A 16803-nucleotide genomic window follows, 5' to 3' on the forward strand; every position below is an offset into this window, starting at 1 on the left:
TCCTGCTCTCCACCCAGTATTTCATCTTGTAAATCTTTCTCCAGTTTCTTTAATTTTTTTTTCTTTGGCATACAACTAACAAGCTTTGCCATGGTACTACAGAAGCCTGGGTGGTGCTTTCTCTTGATACTTGACTTCAAGAGGCCAGTATAGGTCTGAAGTTAGGTCAGGAAGGCAAGAAGTGATTATACTGGGGAAACCACTCTACCAGCCTAAAATGAAAACACCAGAAAGGGAGCCATCTCAGACTACTATCTCTCCTTTCAAATATCAGTGTCTGTCAAACAGCTAGATTTATTATTCATTCCTGGAGTAGCTACCGAGAGCCATAGATCCAAAGGTTACTTGAAAATGTGATGGTTTGGTTTAAGTTGCCTAAGAGTCCCTGAAAGAAGATGGAGATAGAAACAAACTTTATTCGGGTATAAGAACACAGGAGGGGAAAAGGCAGGAACTTTAGTAGCCAATAATAAATATGCATGATAGGGAATATGGGTAATGTAAGATATTTACGATATCCTCCCACATCAAAAGCCCTGAATTGAACTTGACATCAGAAGAGGGGACCTTCAAGGTCTCCAACGCTCATATTCTGCCAACATCTTTGCATTATTCTTATGCTGGTCCACTGAAAGCTATCACTACCTACAAAGAGTCTAATATATTGATGTTGTTATATTTGAAGAAAGGAATGTAAATTATGAAGTTACCAACCCCTCCGAATTGAAGGTAAGGAAGGTCCCCAGGCAACAATGGTGGGCAGGAGAAAAAGACGACTAGTGGCAGAATCATCCAAAGCTGATGTCAGCCTGGTCAACAAGGGCCACTGAGTATAGTGGATCTCAATGTACCTCGTGCTAGTCAATTAGAGCTAAGCTAGTCAATCGTGGACATATTACAGCTCTAAACTCTTACCTTTTCTTGGACCTTCAAAGTCAGTAAAAATGCTCTCAGGCTCAGGAGGCTGAACAGAGATACCAATCTCACTATGGAATAGAGAAAGGGTAGAAAAAGGGAAACCTTAGTAACAAAATTAAGAAAACCCAATTAAGTACTTTGTTTGGTTACTGCAATATTTGTCAGTGATCGGTTCTTGGACATCATTTCTTTAGTACCTGAATACTATGGTTTCTTTCACAGATCAAAACAAACAGAAGTCATTGTTATACCACAATATGTAGGCCAGAAAACAAAAGAAAAATGGTATGAAAATGTAACAAGGGAAGCTAAATATGGAAAATATTGTAAATGTGTGTAGGGTCTATGATATGAGGCAGAAGAAGAAATCATCAAAGGCTATGCTATCCTTACACATAATCAACCATCCTAAGTTTTTGTACCAAAATCTGTGTAAACAGCTGGGCTCCCTGTGTTGGGCCTAGACCTTGGCGATAGAACAAGACCTCGAGCCAGACCTAGGCCTCTGGCCGGCCACATCAATGTGACCTCCCCCCCTCCATGGATGGGATAAGTGGGGCTGGGGAGATTTCTGGCCCTGGCAATTTTTTTTTGGGGGGTGGGGTTAGGAAAGGCCCTATTTTGTTCCCTAATACCCAGGGAAAAAAATTCTCCCCAAATGAAAAAAAAAAGTTTTTCCCTGCACATCCTTAGTAGCCTGTGTCTCTGTACATGTGTACGCTTTAGTTCTTGCATTAACTCATATTATCTTATCCCAGCCTCTCCCAGCACACTCTGGGTGGCAACGCAACAATTTGTTGTTGAGGACAAAAGTTGGAGGAGGAGGAAGAAACTGAAAATCAACCAGATGTGCAGACTGAGTGCTATCTGGGAAGCGCCTGGACCTCATCAAAGATCCCAATTCAAATGCATGCTAACACAACAGGGGGATAATCCCTAAGACTGAGACTGAAGAGCTTAACTAGTAAAAGAACGATCTCACGAGTCTTTCCTTATCCAACTGAATAAGACAGCGTGGAGTTGTGGCCTAGTGGTTAGAGCTTCAGGCTGAGAATTAGGGAAACCAGGATTCAAATTCTTCTTCTCCCACTGATGCTTCTTCACTTGTCACTTCACTCTCCATTGCTGCAGGTATTACATTGGATTCTAAGCCCTCTAGGGCAGGGCCTTACCTACTGTACCTGAGATGTATTTCACCTTAAGCACAGGTTGGGAAAGCAAGTAATTAAATCCAAAATCCAGTTGATGAAATAAGAAATAAAGTTGCTCTGCTGAGAATTGTGAGATTAGTGATCAACTCTATGCAACCATATGCTCATTACTGCTGCTGGTTTCACCCACTCAGAGTTAAATCATATGATTAGCTTGTGACTACGCTGGAAGCATATTTCTTATCCAGGGCATCTGAAAGCAGCCAGAGAGATTTCAGTTCAACAAGAGGGATCATTGCCCTCATAAAAGCATTACATTTTACATTGCTGAATCTTGTCAGCTGGATGAACCATAAAATATTTGAAAGTGTGTATCTTTATATCTTTATCTTTTATTAAGATTTATAAATCGCCTACTGACATAGCAATAAACCCTGTACATACCTAAAATAAAGTAACATGCAAACATAGACACAGCAACAAAAAGCAACCATTGGCTCAGCTAACATGTTAATGGCCTAGTTATTCTTAGATGGAAAAATATGCTCGTTTAGAAATTGTGTAGAAGTTAAACTGCGAGATCATCTGGACTGTCGAGTTACTGAGAAAACTGCACAATATCACTTCTTTGATGAGTCCAAGCTCACGTTTGCAGTCACTCAAAGAAACTAAGGCCTCAACACAACACAGGGATGAAATCCATTTTAGGGGGGTGGAATAGGAGTTGTGATTAGATTGGGCAGATGGGCATCAGGGATAAATGATGGGGAGAGGCCTCACATGTGCAGTCCACTGCAAGGATTTTTCTCTGCACTAACCAGCCTTTTTACTTTATGCTGGTTAGGAGCGGAAAGGGTGAAGCTAGTGTTACACAGAATGAAGCTGCGCTCAGCATATCCTGTTTTAATATGTCTATTCAGTTTAAAAGGCTACTCATGGTAACCTTTCAGACTTAACACAAATTAATTAACTAGCCCCTTTATGTCCAGGGGGGAACATCCTTAGTACATATCACCCACAATCTATTTATTTATTTATTTATTTAGCATTTTTCTATACCGAACTTCATGGTTAAATACCATATCAGATCGGTTTACATCGAACGGGGGATAGAGAAAAACTTGTAACAGAAATGGAACAGTACAAAATACTCAGAAGAGAGCAGTAAGTTACATTAAACAAGGACTATAAACTTGGAGGCTTTACAGCTTAGAAGTAAGAAGAATAGAAGGCCCAAGAAGGGCAATAACTTAAACACAAAAGTTGTAATGGATTCAGATTAAACAGGAAACAATATTATCTGAGGAGTTAGGATAATCATAATAATAGGCAACAAAATAGTAGCATGGTTCCGTAGCTCGTGAAAAGGTTGTTTGTCTATTGTGAGTCTGAAGGATCCGAGAAGGCTTGTTGGAACAGCCAAGTCTTAAGTTTTTTTTTGAATGTTAGTAGGCATGGTTCTAGCCTGAGGTCTGCGGGGAGGCTATTCCAGATGTTTGGACCTGCAAAAGAAAAAGCTCGGACCCTAGTCGAGACGAGGCGAATAGCTTTGGTTGGAGGGGATTGTAGCGTTCCTTTATGGATTTCTCTAATTGGTCTGATGGAAGTATGGAGTTTGAGAGGGAATTCAAGGTCAAGATGAAAATAGTTATGGATGGACTTATGTATTTCTAACCTATTCTACAAGAATAGGTTAGAAAGACAGGTTACGGTTCTAGATTAATGACATAATCATTTGATAGCCTGGAAGCCAGGGGACAGGTGCAGCATGGACCCAGTGCTCCCAAGTTCCAAATTCATTTTGGGATTCAAGCACAGTCAAATATTTGCCAACCAGAACAAGGCAATGTGTGCCATTCTGACCTCCTTTCTGCAGGAAGATCTCCCCAGTACCTACCCCTGAAGTAATGTCCGCAGTAAACTTTCCTTCACAAGTTTCTCTTCCTCACTCACAGACTCAGGCCCTTTTTCTGCAAGATAAAAGCAGAATAGAGTCAGAATACATTTAATACTGCAGACTTGAGTTAGATTGAGTACTTTCTCAGGCACGTTTACTGTTTTGAGGAATTCTCCAGCTCATCAATATTTCGACAGTTTGCACCCTCTTATATTCTTATTACCAGTAGCAGCATTAATATCATTTGCATGGTGGCTTTCATCCAAACTGGATTCCACTGCTCTTCCCTGATAGTTGCATTCAGAAGCAATGCATGAAGCTCTTTCTACAGCAGAGGGATTGTCAACAATTTTCTGTGTGTTCTGAGCAGAAGGAGTAGGTGAAATATATACTGCTATATAATTATTCCAAGGCTTAAAAGGGCGGTACTATGGGTCATATTTTTTTGGAGATTTCTTATTTGTTTTATGGTTTGGCCATTTCCTTCCACTCTTTTGAGTTTCCAGCTAAAATCAGATCTGGCCTCTGTCAGGCTACAGAGCCATGAATCCTCAGTTGTCCATATGTTATGAGACATTTATTTATTTATTTAAAACTTTTCTATACCGTCGTTTAGTAGTGCACCATCACAACGGTTTACAGTTAGGCACAAATATGTGGTTTCTCAATTATCCACAGGGTGCCATTATTATACGGTTACATGGTTCAATAATATACTCTAAATGGGGAATGGGTGTGGTTACCATTTATGATTAACTGTCTTTCTAATTTAATACTTAATTGTGAGAAAATAATAAAAAAATAAGCAATTTTGCTTTTTCTTGGTGACTTCCTGCTTTGTGTATGTGTTGTTATTCCGCTACCTCACTGTGAAATGCTTTTTTGAAGAGCCATGTTTTTAAGCCTTTTTAAAAGAGTTTTAAGACATCTTTGGCCATCAGGCAAATAGTCCCAAGGACACAAGGGCCAACAAGCTGTGTGCAGATTTTCCCAGGACACATCTCCTGGAAAGGGTTATGGTCAATGTGACAGGTCCTGGCACAGAATACAGCATCTTAATGTGGTCACTCTGTCTTTGCCTCTGTCCCTGAGGCAGCACACTAACCTGACAGCCAATGAAACTGAAGGAGTTTCTACTTCTTTATACTGTATTATTATTATTACTATGACTGACAAGTCAATTTTCATATGCACCCATTTCTTGTTTAATTATATATCTGGCAAGTATGCAACGCCAAAATGATTATTATTTTAATTAGAATATCAGAGGAAGAGTTATATATCATTTCTTCACCACTCTTTTTTGCATCGAAAAGCCTTACCAGCTTACCAGTGAGAAAGCTCACGTTAATGTTCCAATCAGAATATGCCACCAATTTTCATAGCTTTGCTTAGAGCTGATGATCTGATGTTAAAAAAAAATAACAGAAGTATTTGGGAGTTTTTGATAGAAGTGGCATCACTTTACCTTCCAGAAGCTCAACAGATGCAGTACAGATGGACTGCCCGGCCTTGTTGGTAGCAATGCAAGTATATGTTCCTGCGTGTGTCTTCTCAATATCTAGCAGGATCAGGCTATGGTGCATGTTGGAGCTGGCGACTTTATAACCAGGAGTCTCTGGTTTAATCCAGAGGATATCTTCTGGAGACTCTTCTTTCAACCAAGTAATCATTGGAGGTGGATATCCTGAGAAAAAGAAAGAAAGAAATGAACACCTTTCCAAACATAACCCTCTCTGTTCATCCTTGAATTTAGTGGTGAGGGAATGCTGTTTTTGAACTTTTGTTTACTGTTTTCCATGAGAAAACTATGGTGCTATCTCCCTATACAAATGGAAGAGCACAAAACTAACCCTCCTTCCCTAGAAAGATGACCAGAAAATGTATACATTGTTGTTCCAAAACCCTAGCATACAGGTCGGCCGCATTCTTTGTCCAAGTATCAAAAAGCAGCTTCATTAATACCAGTTTTCAATTCATAACCTCGATGAGATCCTGCAGTGTGTGGGATCACCAGGAACAAAGCCTGCTCCTCTGCACCACTCACCCACCTAGCATGTCTTTCCAACCTAAAATGGCAGCACCACAATCATTTTCCAAAATCTCAGGACAGAGGTGCTGATTTTGTGATGCATGAATTCAGAAGAGCTGGCCCGCAATTTTTTTAAATGACCACAGTACTGGCAGTCTAGGTTGTAGTGGTGTGCCAGATAGAGGGTGGTAGCATGTATGTTGGGGGGTTTGCACTAAACGTTTGGAGGAGAGCCCCTGAGTGTGTGACATTAACGAAGTCAGGTAATCTCTCTGTTCAAACTTAAGGGATCATTTACTAAGGTGAAACGATATGTTTGATGTGGTAAATGTTAATTTCAGCATTTAAAGGGCAGTAAAATGCATTTTCATATACTATTATAAAATAACATCTGAAATGTGCAAATATTGCAAATTTTTGAGGGATAGCCATGTTAGTCTGGTGTAGCAAAAATTGCAAGAATCTGGTGGCACCTTATAGACTAAGCAATTTATTGAGGTAATAAATAAGCGGTTAGTCTATAAGGTGCTTGTCATTATTGCTGACTTTTGTGTGTTATTTTCTACCACCCACACCAGGTGCAGCGCAGGCATGGTAATGAGCTGTTTCACTTGCAAATATAAGCAAACCAGCTTATTGCCAAGCCAAGGCAGTAGCACTGCTTGCGGCAAACTTATGCAAGCCCAGCTACTCCAGGAGTGTTAATTACTCCTCAAGAGGTACAGCTAACTTTCTGATGAGAGTATCGGCAGGCTAATGTGCCTGCCAATGCTCTGAGGGTACTCTACCCCCCCCCCCCAACTAAAGGGTCATGTAACCCCAGAGTCACTCCTTACCACTCGCAAGCCAATGTAGCCAATTAAAATAAAATCCTAGCCCCTCACTGTCCTGACCTGTACCAGCATAACCCATCCTAGCCCCCTCCCCCCAAGCCTGGTCCATCCAAACCCCCCCCCCCCTACCCAGGTGTTTTACCAAATTCTGAACCCCCTGTGCCCCCGTTCCTCCGTATCCTCATTCCCTCTTACTTCAAGAGAAGTCATAGCTCTTCAGGAGCAGGAGCAATGTCTGGTCTCTCTCTCGCCCTGCTGACACCAAAATTCTAAATGATGACTCACCTTTGATCTGCACGTAAGGGGCAAATACGGGCAGCTGATACTGTTTTAAATTTTGGTACCAGTGGGGCAGGAGCAATTAGACCCACAGCTTCTCTTGAGGTGGGGAGGAGGAAGATGCTAGATGGGGGAGTCCCTGGGGGTCCTATATTGGGTGAAACATGCGTGTGGTGGGATTTGGAATGGGGGAAAGGCTTAATTATGACTGTGTTGGGAGGCTGGGAGGTAATAGGGGGTTATACTGGGATGGGGAAAGGCAGTAAGGGGCTATGGTTGTTTTCAAATTAGTTATTGGAGATGGGGAGATAAGTGGATTATATCTAGCAGGCCAGGGCTGAGATTGCTTGCTGCGACAGCAGGAATGTGCGATTTTCTTGGCTGCAGTAATCTGAGGATAATTCCTGCAGGATTTACTAAACTGTGGTAATCAGGTGCTGCGGTTCAGTAAATCCCACCGGAATTTTCTCACCGTAAAAAGTGCAGGAACACACTGTTTTGCCGTGGATTACTAAATTGCCTCCTTCCATGTCATTCTGCGACACCAGTCCAGTCCTTATAGGTGTGCTATTTCCCCCTACCAGCAGATACAGGCAGAGCTCACTGGCTTCCAGCATGACATCATCATCAGTGTTTACAGGTGATGCAAGTCAGAAAGATCCAGTATTCTCTGCCTTCAGCCAATGGAAGGAGTAACGGGTGGTGCAGCAGGATCTGGAAAGGCATTGACAAAAGCTTTGGGCCAGGCCATAGACCTCAAGGCCACTCTAGGGGTTCCCACTCCCAGTGGGATTTGTACTTTAAAAAAAAAAAAAAGAAGACTCAGTGCTTTTTTGTTCCTTGAGTGTTTCTCTAACTTTGAGGAGAGAATCCTCCTGCCTCCTGCCAGCTCCCCCTCCTCCCTCCCCTTAGTGCTGCTGCCCCAAGTCCTTTGGAAAAAAAAAAAGGCCTGTATCCTGGGCAGAGAGACAACTGACAGAGTGTCTGACCTGTTTCCTACTGAATTCAGGAAGCACATGTAGTGGGGAGGGTGGTGGTTGATCGCGTTGGTTCTTTATTTGTGCCACTGAGCTGCTCACCATGGAAAGGCCTGAATGTGGCCAATGCTACAGGGCTTGTGGCTACTGGAGTGCAGCTACTGCTGCAGGGCCCCTTTGTTCTCACTACGTTAGAGTGGAGGAGATCCTCGGGGAATATTCAAAAGATGCCAGTTCGGGGCTGCAGATCTGGCTTGTCAAGAAAATCCCTGGCGTCTGTTTCAAAGGTGATTCCCAAGTAGGAAAAGACCTCTGGAACTCCTGTTTTGGTGAGAACATTGGCCAGCTTGATTAGTCTCCAGTGGGTGCCTCCTTTTTTCTCTATCAGCCTTCAGTTTCCACATTGGCCCCCATGGAAACTTCCCTAAAGCGGTTTCCTCTGGGGCAAGCTCAGAATTTTGGGGATTTTTCACAGACTCTTTTTGTTTCCTTCATCAGGCTTTCTGTGTTATCCAGAAGCCCCCACAGGGCCTAGTACTTCCCTTTCCCTTTCCAGTAAATGCCCTAGGTGAGCAGCTTTTTCTCCCTCATCCTCAATAGGGAGAAGGTCCAGGAAGAGCAGGATAATCGTCCTGATTCTACTGGTGATGCCTCTATAGAGGAAAGTGAGCTGCCTGCAGGGAGAGAGATGACTCAGTCATTCATCTCTTGCAGTGGGTCGAAATATCTGCACTGATTGATCAGGTGTTTTCCTGCCTCAGGATAGCGGATACTAAAGTTGAGGAGACTCCTGTCTGAGATCCTATCATTAAACAGGTCTGCAAGTCCACATAAGCTTTTCCTTTGCATTCAGAGGTCATGGAGATGGCGTTGGCTGAATGGGAGATTTCAGAAAATGCTTTTAAGGGGATTAAAAATCGTCTCAAGTTGTATCCTCTTTCTTCTCAGGTGGTTCAGTGACTATTTCAGATTCCACAGGTGGATGCTTTGGTTATTACTGTAACTAATGTACTCCTATCCTAGTAAAGAACAGAACCTTCCTTAAAGATCTTAAGATAGAAAGATTGAGTGCCCTTTGAAGCATCTTTTCTCTTCCATGGCACTAGCAGTCCAAATTACTATTTGTGGCAGCTTCATAGTTTGGGCACTTTTACACTAGTCTTAGCAGCTCCTGGAAGGTGAGGACATGGCTAGGATGGAGTTGTTAGTGGCCTTTGGTCAATGCCTTGAATGATCATTTTTGGATTTCTTCGCAGTCAGTGGCTTTGCCTGTGGTGGCCAGAAAACTTCTCTGGCTTCATAACTAGGTTGGGGGTTTTTTTGGCTGAGTCTCCTTGGTCAGGCTTCTGTTTAAGGGGAAGCTTCTTTTTGGTGAGGATTTGGAGCAATTAGTTAAGAACCTTGGGGATCCTAAACTGCAGAATCTCCCTGAGGACAAGACTCATTCATTTTATAGGTTTTCCAGGGTTTGGGCTCAGTTTTGAGACTCCAAGCTGTATAGGATAGAGAGGCAATTGACTTCTTATTCCTTCAGAGTCTTATTTCTTCAGCAAAGTGCAATGTTCAAGAGGATGGGGTCAGTCCTTTCTTGCATTTCTAAAGGTCAGACCTTACTCAGCTACTTCCACTTCCAGTGGGTTAACTCCCTGGTTGTTCTAGTAGATGGGCGTCTACAGTATTTTAACCAGGAGTGGGCACAGATAACATCAGATCAATGGATATTAGATGTAGTTTGTTAAGGAACTTGTTGTGCCCATTCTCAACACCTTTATGGTCTCTCCCTGGGCTTCACTAACAAACAAAAGGCAGTCCAAATAACTCTAGTAAAGCTTCTTTTGTTCATTTTCCTTTTCACAAGCAGAGTTTAGGTGGATATTCTATCTACTTGGTGGTCTTCAAATGAAGATGGAGCCTTCAGCTCTATCCTCGATCTGAAGGGAGTAAACAGAAGCCTCCAAATTTATCATTTCAGGATGGAGACTTTTTGCAGTTCAGAGGGGGGAGTATTTATCATCCCTAGGCCTCATGGAGGCTTATTTCCATGTTTGCAGCAGGCAAGATCAAAAGTATCTCCATTTATTTGTATTCTACAAGAACATTTGCAGTTCATGGCACTCCCCTTTAGATTGGCAACAGCTCCTCTAACGTTTTCCAAGGTCATGGGAGTAGTGGTGGCATTCCTGAGATGAGAAGAGGTTATAGTTCATCCTTATTTGGATAATTGGTTCATCAGGGATATATCTTTCCAGGAAGAAGTGGTCCAAGTTTTAGAAGACTTAGGTGTGGTCAACATTGTGAAAAGCAAGTTTCGCCCATGTCAGTCTTTAGATTAAATGGGAATGTATTTTGACAAGCTGTCAGGCCATATGTGTCTCTCTGCAGACAGGGTGGTCAAACTGATCTAGCAAGTGCAAAGATTTGGCACTCTTGCAGCCCTGAGAGCTTGGATTATCTTCAGTTCTATGGCAGTCACTCTGGATCTAGCTCCATGAGCAGAGCTCACAAAAGGCCTCTTCTCTTCTGTTTTATTTGTCATCTCAGTCACAAGATTATGAGGTTAGGCTTTCTTTGCCAGTTTCATTGAAGAACAGTCTTCACTGATGGATGGTCCTTCAGAACCTTTCATGAGGGGTCAGTCTATCAACTCCCTCCTGGAATTTGGTGATGACAGATGTGAGTCTCTTAGTCTGGGGTGTTCATTGTGTGGATCAAGTGTTCTAGAGCTTATGGACTTGGGAGGAGGTCACTTGGTCCATCAACACACTGGAAACTAGGGTAATCAGATTGGCCCTATTTTATTTTCTTCCCATGATCAGCGGGAAAGCAATTGGAGTGTTATATGACAATCCTACAGCGGTGATGTATGTGAACAGGAAGGTGGCAACAAAAGTTTCAGAGTGTCAGAAGAGACAAACTTCGTTTTCCTTGGACAGAATTGAATCTGCAGCTGTCAGAGGCTTACCTTATTGAACAGGAGAATGTTCAAGCTGATTATCTGAGCAGCAATCTTCTGGTCCCCAATGAATGGGAACTAAGCCAGGAAGTTTTTTCAGCAGATAGGGTCCAAGTGGGGGTGTGCCTTGAATGGACCTAATGGCGGCGTGCAGAAATGCCAGAGTTTGTCAGATTTTCAGTCATCACAGGGAGCATGGTTCCGAAGGCATGGACATTTTAGTTCAACTTTGGCCAGTAGTAAAGCTTCTTTATGTCTGCCTTCCTTGGACTCTGATAAGCAGGTTTCTGCACAGGATTGAGGTGGAAAACTATCATGTTATCCTAGCGACTCCAGATTAGCATCAGAGACCATGGTACTCAGATCTGGTAAGACTTCAGATCACTGGTTCACTGCTCCCAGATGCTGAGGGGCTGTTGGTACAGGGTCCCATCTTGAGGAAATACTCATTTCCATTCTCTCATTTATGGATTGGCTTTGGAGAGGTCAGGTTTGAAAGAAAAGGATTATTCTTCCTCTGTAATTTCTACTTTTCTTAAAGCTCATAAGACTTCCCCTTCATTGACATTCGGATATTTCTTGTATTTTGGCCTTCCTTCAGAAAGTTTTCCATAAGGATTTAGCCTTGAATTCTTGGAAGTTTCAGGTTGTGGCATTCTCCTGTTACAGAGGCAAGATCCATGGTATTTCAGCAGCAGCTCTCAGTTACTCAGGGGAGTAAAAAGACTGCTGCCTTCTTTTAGACCTTTGGTTCCTCAGTGGGACCTTAATCTCATTCTTAAGGCATTGGTATTGTTTTCCTTTGAGCCTCTGAAACTGATTTCTCTAAAGGATCTTTACATGAAATGCAATGTTTCTAGTAGCTAGTGTTCAGCACGATGTATTTTGGATATTCACACTTTGTCCTGTAGAGACCCCTTTGTCATCATTGCATCTCACTTATTGTCTTCCGGCCTGTTCCTTCCTTCCTTCCTTCCAAAGGTCATGTCCACATTCCATATTAATTAGTCTGTTTTCTTGCCACCTTTTTCAAGGGAAGAATGCAGTGGCAGTAGCAAGTCGTTCAGATACCTGGATATTCGTCAAGTGCTAATCCATATTTACAGGTAACAAATTATTTCTGTAAAATGGATAGACTCTTTGTGTTATTTGGAAGATCGCATAAGTGTGAGGCAGCCTCTAAAGCTACCTTGGCTAAATGGATCAAAGATATGATTGTATCAATGTATTTGCTCAAGAGCTGACAAGCCCCAGAGATTATTCGTGCTCATTCTACTAGCGTACAGTCTGCTTCTTGGGCGGAAGCAGTTGCAGTAGTACTGGAGGATATTTTCAAAGTGGTGACGTGGTCATCCCTGCATTCCTTTCTGAAACACTATAGATTTGATGCTTTGACTAAGGAGGAGACAGCTTTTGGAGCTGGAGTTCTCAGGACAGTTCTTACTTCCTCCCTCCCTTCATAGTGGGGCTTTGGTACATTCCACCTGTAAGGACTGGACTGAACTGGTAAAGCAGGATGAAATAGAAGGAGACATTTTTACCTGTTAATTTTCTTTCCTTGAATCCTGATATATCAGTCCAGGATCCTCCCGGGAAGTTGGGCCTCTGTGTTTCTGTGAAGCTGTTTCAGTTGTTTTTTTTATTTAAAATTCGTATAAACCACATGTTAGATAATACTTGATCTAGGCAGTGTACAAAATATATGTATTTATATAGGCCTCAATATTCAAACCTAATATTTTTAGGTAAGTTAGCCAGGTAAGAGTTATCTGGCTGACTTCCATGTGATATTCAGCAACATAGCTATGATGCTGAATATCCCTGTAGAAATTGCCACTTAGTTGGATAAATCATAACCGGCTATGTTAGACCTGCTCTACAGCAGGTCTGATTTATCCAGTTAAATGGATAAATCTGAATAGCAGCACTTATCTGGCTAAGTTAACCAAATAAGTAGCGCCACCTCATAATGTCCATTAACCGCCCACAGTATATTTGGCTATCTACTTAGCCGGATAAATACTTACTCGGCTTATTGGTGACTGCTGAACGTAGCTATATATTCACTGGCTAAGTCCCTACTTATCCAGCTAGGTCGGGCTAACTTTCGGCCTCATATATTCCAGGGCATAGGTCGGTTCCGTCTTGTTGTCTTCCTTCTGTCCTTTTACTTGTGGTTTATTCCTGCTTCTTTCCATTTTGGGACAGCTACCTAGAGAAAGGAGGATTTCCTCCCCAAATTTTTTGGGGGTTTTTTTCCCTTGTTGTTCATTGGTGATGTAGTCTGATTTCATTGCTTTGTCATGAGAATATTGGATCTTTTAGTGCTGCCTCACCTCTATGTCGAGGCAAGGATGTCATGTGATAAGCCAATGTGCTCTCCTTCCATCTGCTGGAAGGAGAAAATAACCCGCCTGTAAGGACCGGACTGGACTGGTGAAGAAGGATTCATGGCAAAAAAATTAATAGGTAAAAATTTCTCCTTAGGTTGCAAAATCTGGGATATTTGCTTCTCATGGGATATAATAATTAGGATTGTACTATAACTCAGAGATTTTGCGGGAGTAAATGAATAAGAATTATTTTTGCTACTGAAATGTGCCAGGAACCTCACACATATCCATTAAATGATGGAGGTCAGGAGTAGGACTGTTATTTTGGATGAGCCCATTGTGGGGCATTCATGAGAAACTGAATATCAGTCTTAAAGAGTTTGCATTTCAAATGTTGACAGCTGGGCTATGAAATCTACAGACAGCACAGACATAATAGTTTATGTTTAAAATGAGAAGAGAATATGTGGGGGGGGGGGGATATGGAGGTAGACACAACTCAGAAGTTAGTGATCTGAGCTGTCAGTTGTGAGATTTAGGAACAACCATGGGCTGGCTGTTATTAATGGAAGCCCCTTGCTAGCAGCACTGAGCTCAGACAGCTGGTGGCCATGCAAAGACTGCAGATAACCGCGCACGGTGCTCTCAGTCACAATATGCTGCATCAGCATTTGGGCATGTCTATAGGAAAGTGCTGTGATGATGTGTTAGGAAAATCCTGCTTTTTCTATATGATCATTCTCAGAGCACAGTCAGATAGGAAGAGGGAAAAAATGATGCAAAAAGCTAGGGAACAAGAAACAGACAAAAGGAATATGAAAGACCTCAGTGCAGGACGAAAATGCAGCTAGTAATTCAGGCAAGAGGTAGCCCCGGCGTGGAAAGGTATAAGACACTGAAGAGGTTTCAGGAGAAAGTGTAAATCAAGTTCTCTCTTTACCTTCAACTTTCACAGACAGGGTGATGCTAGCACCTTTCCCCACTTTCTTATTTGTATATCTTTCCAAGAACCTGGGAGGAACCAACAATTCTGGAGCATCTGTAGACAAGAATGGTTATAAATGTCATTGGCACACAGTGCAAATCCCTTGAATTCTGTAATACTGAAATGTGCAACCTTGTCTCTCACCTTTTGGTTTTTCTGCTTCGGGCTTCTCCTCAGCTTCCAGTTCTCCTGGTTCTTCAAAGAAATGGTAAAAAAATATGAGGAACTAGATTTCCAGAAATTGCCTTTAGAAGTGTAACACAAATATGTACATAAGACAAAGAGAAAACACAGGTGACACTGGGGAGATACTGTAGATAGACACTTTAGATAATAACACATACATTTCAATACGTATCCACAATAATATAATGTTATATATGTATCTGTTTGTACATACATTACAGTTCTCTTTTAATTTTCTTATGCAAGTTTAAAAAATATTTAGAAACTATATCAATCTATCTATATCCATTTTAGGGTACATTTATATATGGCACCTAACAACCACAATATGCATGCCCTTTTCAGACTACACAAAGCCACCTGATATTCAAACACAAAGAACCTGTCTAGTTTGTTTCTGAAGATTGGGTTGTCAGGTGGACCAAAAAGTACACGCGCACCTGAAGTTGTCTCAGATGAGGGCGTAAAGCGCGTATGTTGGCTATGCTTGCACATGTTTTGAACTTTATTGTATGCAGAGTTTTCTCTTCTGACCAAGTTACTCCTCTTGGGGTGCCTCTTTAACTATTGCTAAAAGTGCAAGTGAAATTATTGCATGTACTTTTAGGCATATGAAAATCCACTTAAGTGGATTTGGCCATTTAACCCAAGTAGCTCCCGTTTTTACCCATGTACCTCTTGACCAGGCTGTGAAAACTGACCCTTTATTTATCTTTCTATCTGTATAGAATTCTGGGTCATCAAACGTAGGCTAAGGTAGCCATTAAAAAAAAAAAAATCTCATCTCATTGCATCCACAAACTTGTAGCCTCACTTTGCTTAAGAAAATAAGGTCTACCAGTCTCAGACTGCTGAAGACCAGAAAGGAAAATTTGGACAGTGTTAGGAAGCAGCTCAAGAATTCTGGAATGATCATGAAACCTGATGAACCTTTGGGTCCCAACCCACAGCTAGGGAGCCACTACCCACACAGAGAGTAAACACAAGTTATTTAATGTACCTTTCACAACCAGTCTGGCAGAAGTGTATGCCGAGCCAGAAGCGTTACTCAGGTATGCTGAATATTCACCGGCATCCTCCTTGGAAACATTCAGAAGTTCAAGGGCATGAAGTGTTTTCTTGTCGGTCATCAGGATTTTGTCAGATGCACGTATAGGCTGGCCATCCTTGAACCAGTACACACGAGGGCATGGGTATCCTGAAAGATGCACACACTCAGTGAAGAAAGTGACTTACTCACAGTACCTCACCCAATGAGGATTAGGGTAGAGGCTGAAGTCTGGGCAGGTGTTCTGAGCTTCTTCCCTTCGTTAGTGGTCTGAGCATGCTCAGTGCAGTGTCTCTACTTCTTCTATAGGGGACTGGCATCACACGAGTGACCTTGCATGTCCATAAAGGGAGAGCCAGGCTCAAGCACAGGATTATGAGGCACCTAATGCATGTCACGGCTCAGAGATGGGTGGGCCCCTAATGTTTCATTATAGGCTCATTATTGTACAGTTTGTCACTATTCAGCCTCCCACACAGCCTCCAGTACAGCTTTGAATAATGATTTTTTTTTTTAATTCACCAGCCTTCCCAAACAGCTATTCCTCACAACCTTCTTTCTGACCTGGCAATGGGTGAATAGAGGTGAAAGCAATTGTCAGTAAACAAGGACCTCTGAAACTATCCAGTCTGCCCAGTTCTCCCAACCTATTTTGTCACTGCAGACCTTCGGTGATCTCTGGCCATCTCTTCCCCCTTGCCCTAACCACCGCTCTGAGTATCAGTGCCCCAAGCCTTCTTCCCTTCTGTCACTGTTTCGGTTACTGCTGCCACCTCTATGGGCAGATATCAACTACTCTCTCATCACATTTCCTCTAGGCCTTTTTCCTTCCAGCTTCTTGAGCTCATTTTTTAATGTAAAATGCTACCTTTGTGTACTTTCTTTAATTAATGGCATTTTTTTCTTGCTAAGCCACCTTGATGCGCCAAGCAAATTACAACAGCATAAAAATACAATAATGTTAATATGCATGATAAAATAATTTCCAGTTTGAAATATATAAAACAATATTACAATAAAATTCCTCTTCTGTCATATAATCCATAATCCATAAACATTAAATACATCACCACATAAAAACACATACAAACTAAAATACACATACTGTATATAAATAATGAAAGCACCATCTAAAGACACAAAAATACAAAACATATTCTAAAAAACAATAACAATCAAACCCTAATATTGAAGTCTGTTGGGTACATAAC

The 16803-nt window shown here is 41.9% G+C and overlaps 1 protein-coding gene across 11 annotated transcripts in view; it reads right to left on the reverse strand.

Moving 5' to 3' along the window:
* OBSCN (obscurin, cytoskeletal calmodulin and titin-interacting RhoGEF) overlaps positions 1-16803 on the reverse strand; it is a 745212-nt gene that overhangs the window by 251857 nt on the left and 476552 nt on the right. For all 11 annotated transcript variants that reach the window (XM_029588301.1, XM_029588307.1, XM_029588308.1 and 8 more), the window contains 6 exons: positions 15545-15742; positions 14503-14553; positions 14314-14412; positions 5435-5653; positions 3967-4039; positions 916-986 (listed from right to left, as the gene is read on the reverse strand). In XM_029588301.1, the coding sequence (XP_029444161.1) occupies positions 916-986; positions 3967-4039; positions 5435-5653; positions 14314-14412; positions 14503-14553; positions 15545-15742 (711 nt within the window). The remainder of the gene's footprint in view (positions 1-915; positions 987-3966; positions 4040-5434; positions 5654-14313; positions 14413-14502; positions 14554-15544; positions 15743-16803) is intronic.

Source organism: Rhinatrema bivittatum, chromosome 2 (genome assembly GCF_901001135.1).
Source record: "Rhinatrema bivittatum chromosome 2, aRhiBiv1.1, whole genome shotgun sequence".
In the NCBI taxonomy this organism is placed as follows: Eukaryota; Metazoa; Chordata; class Amphibia; order Gymnophiona; family Rhinatrematidae; genus Rhinatrema; species Rhinatrema bivittatum.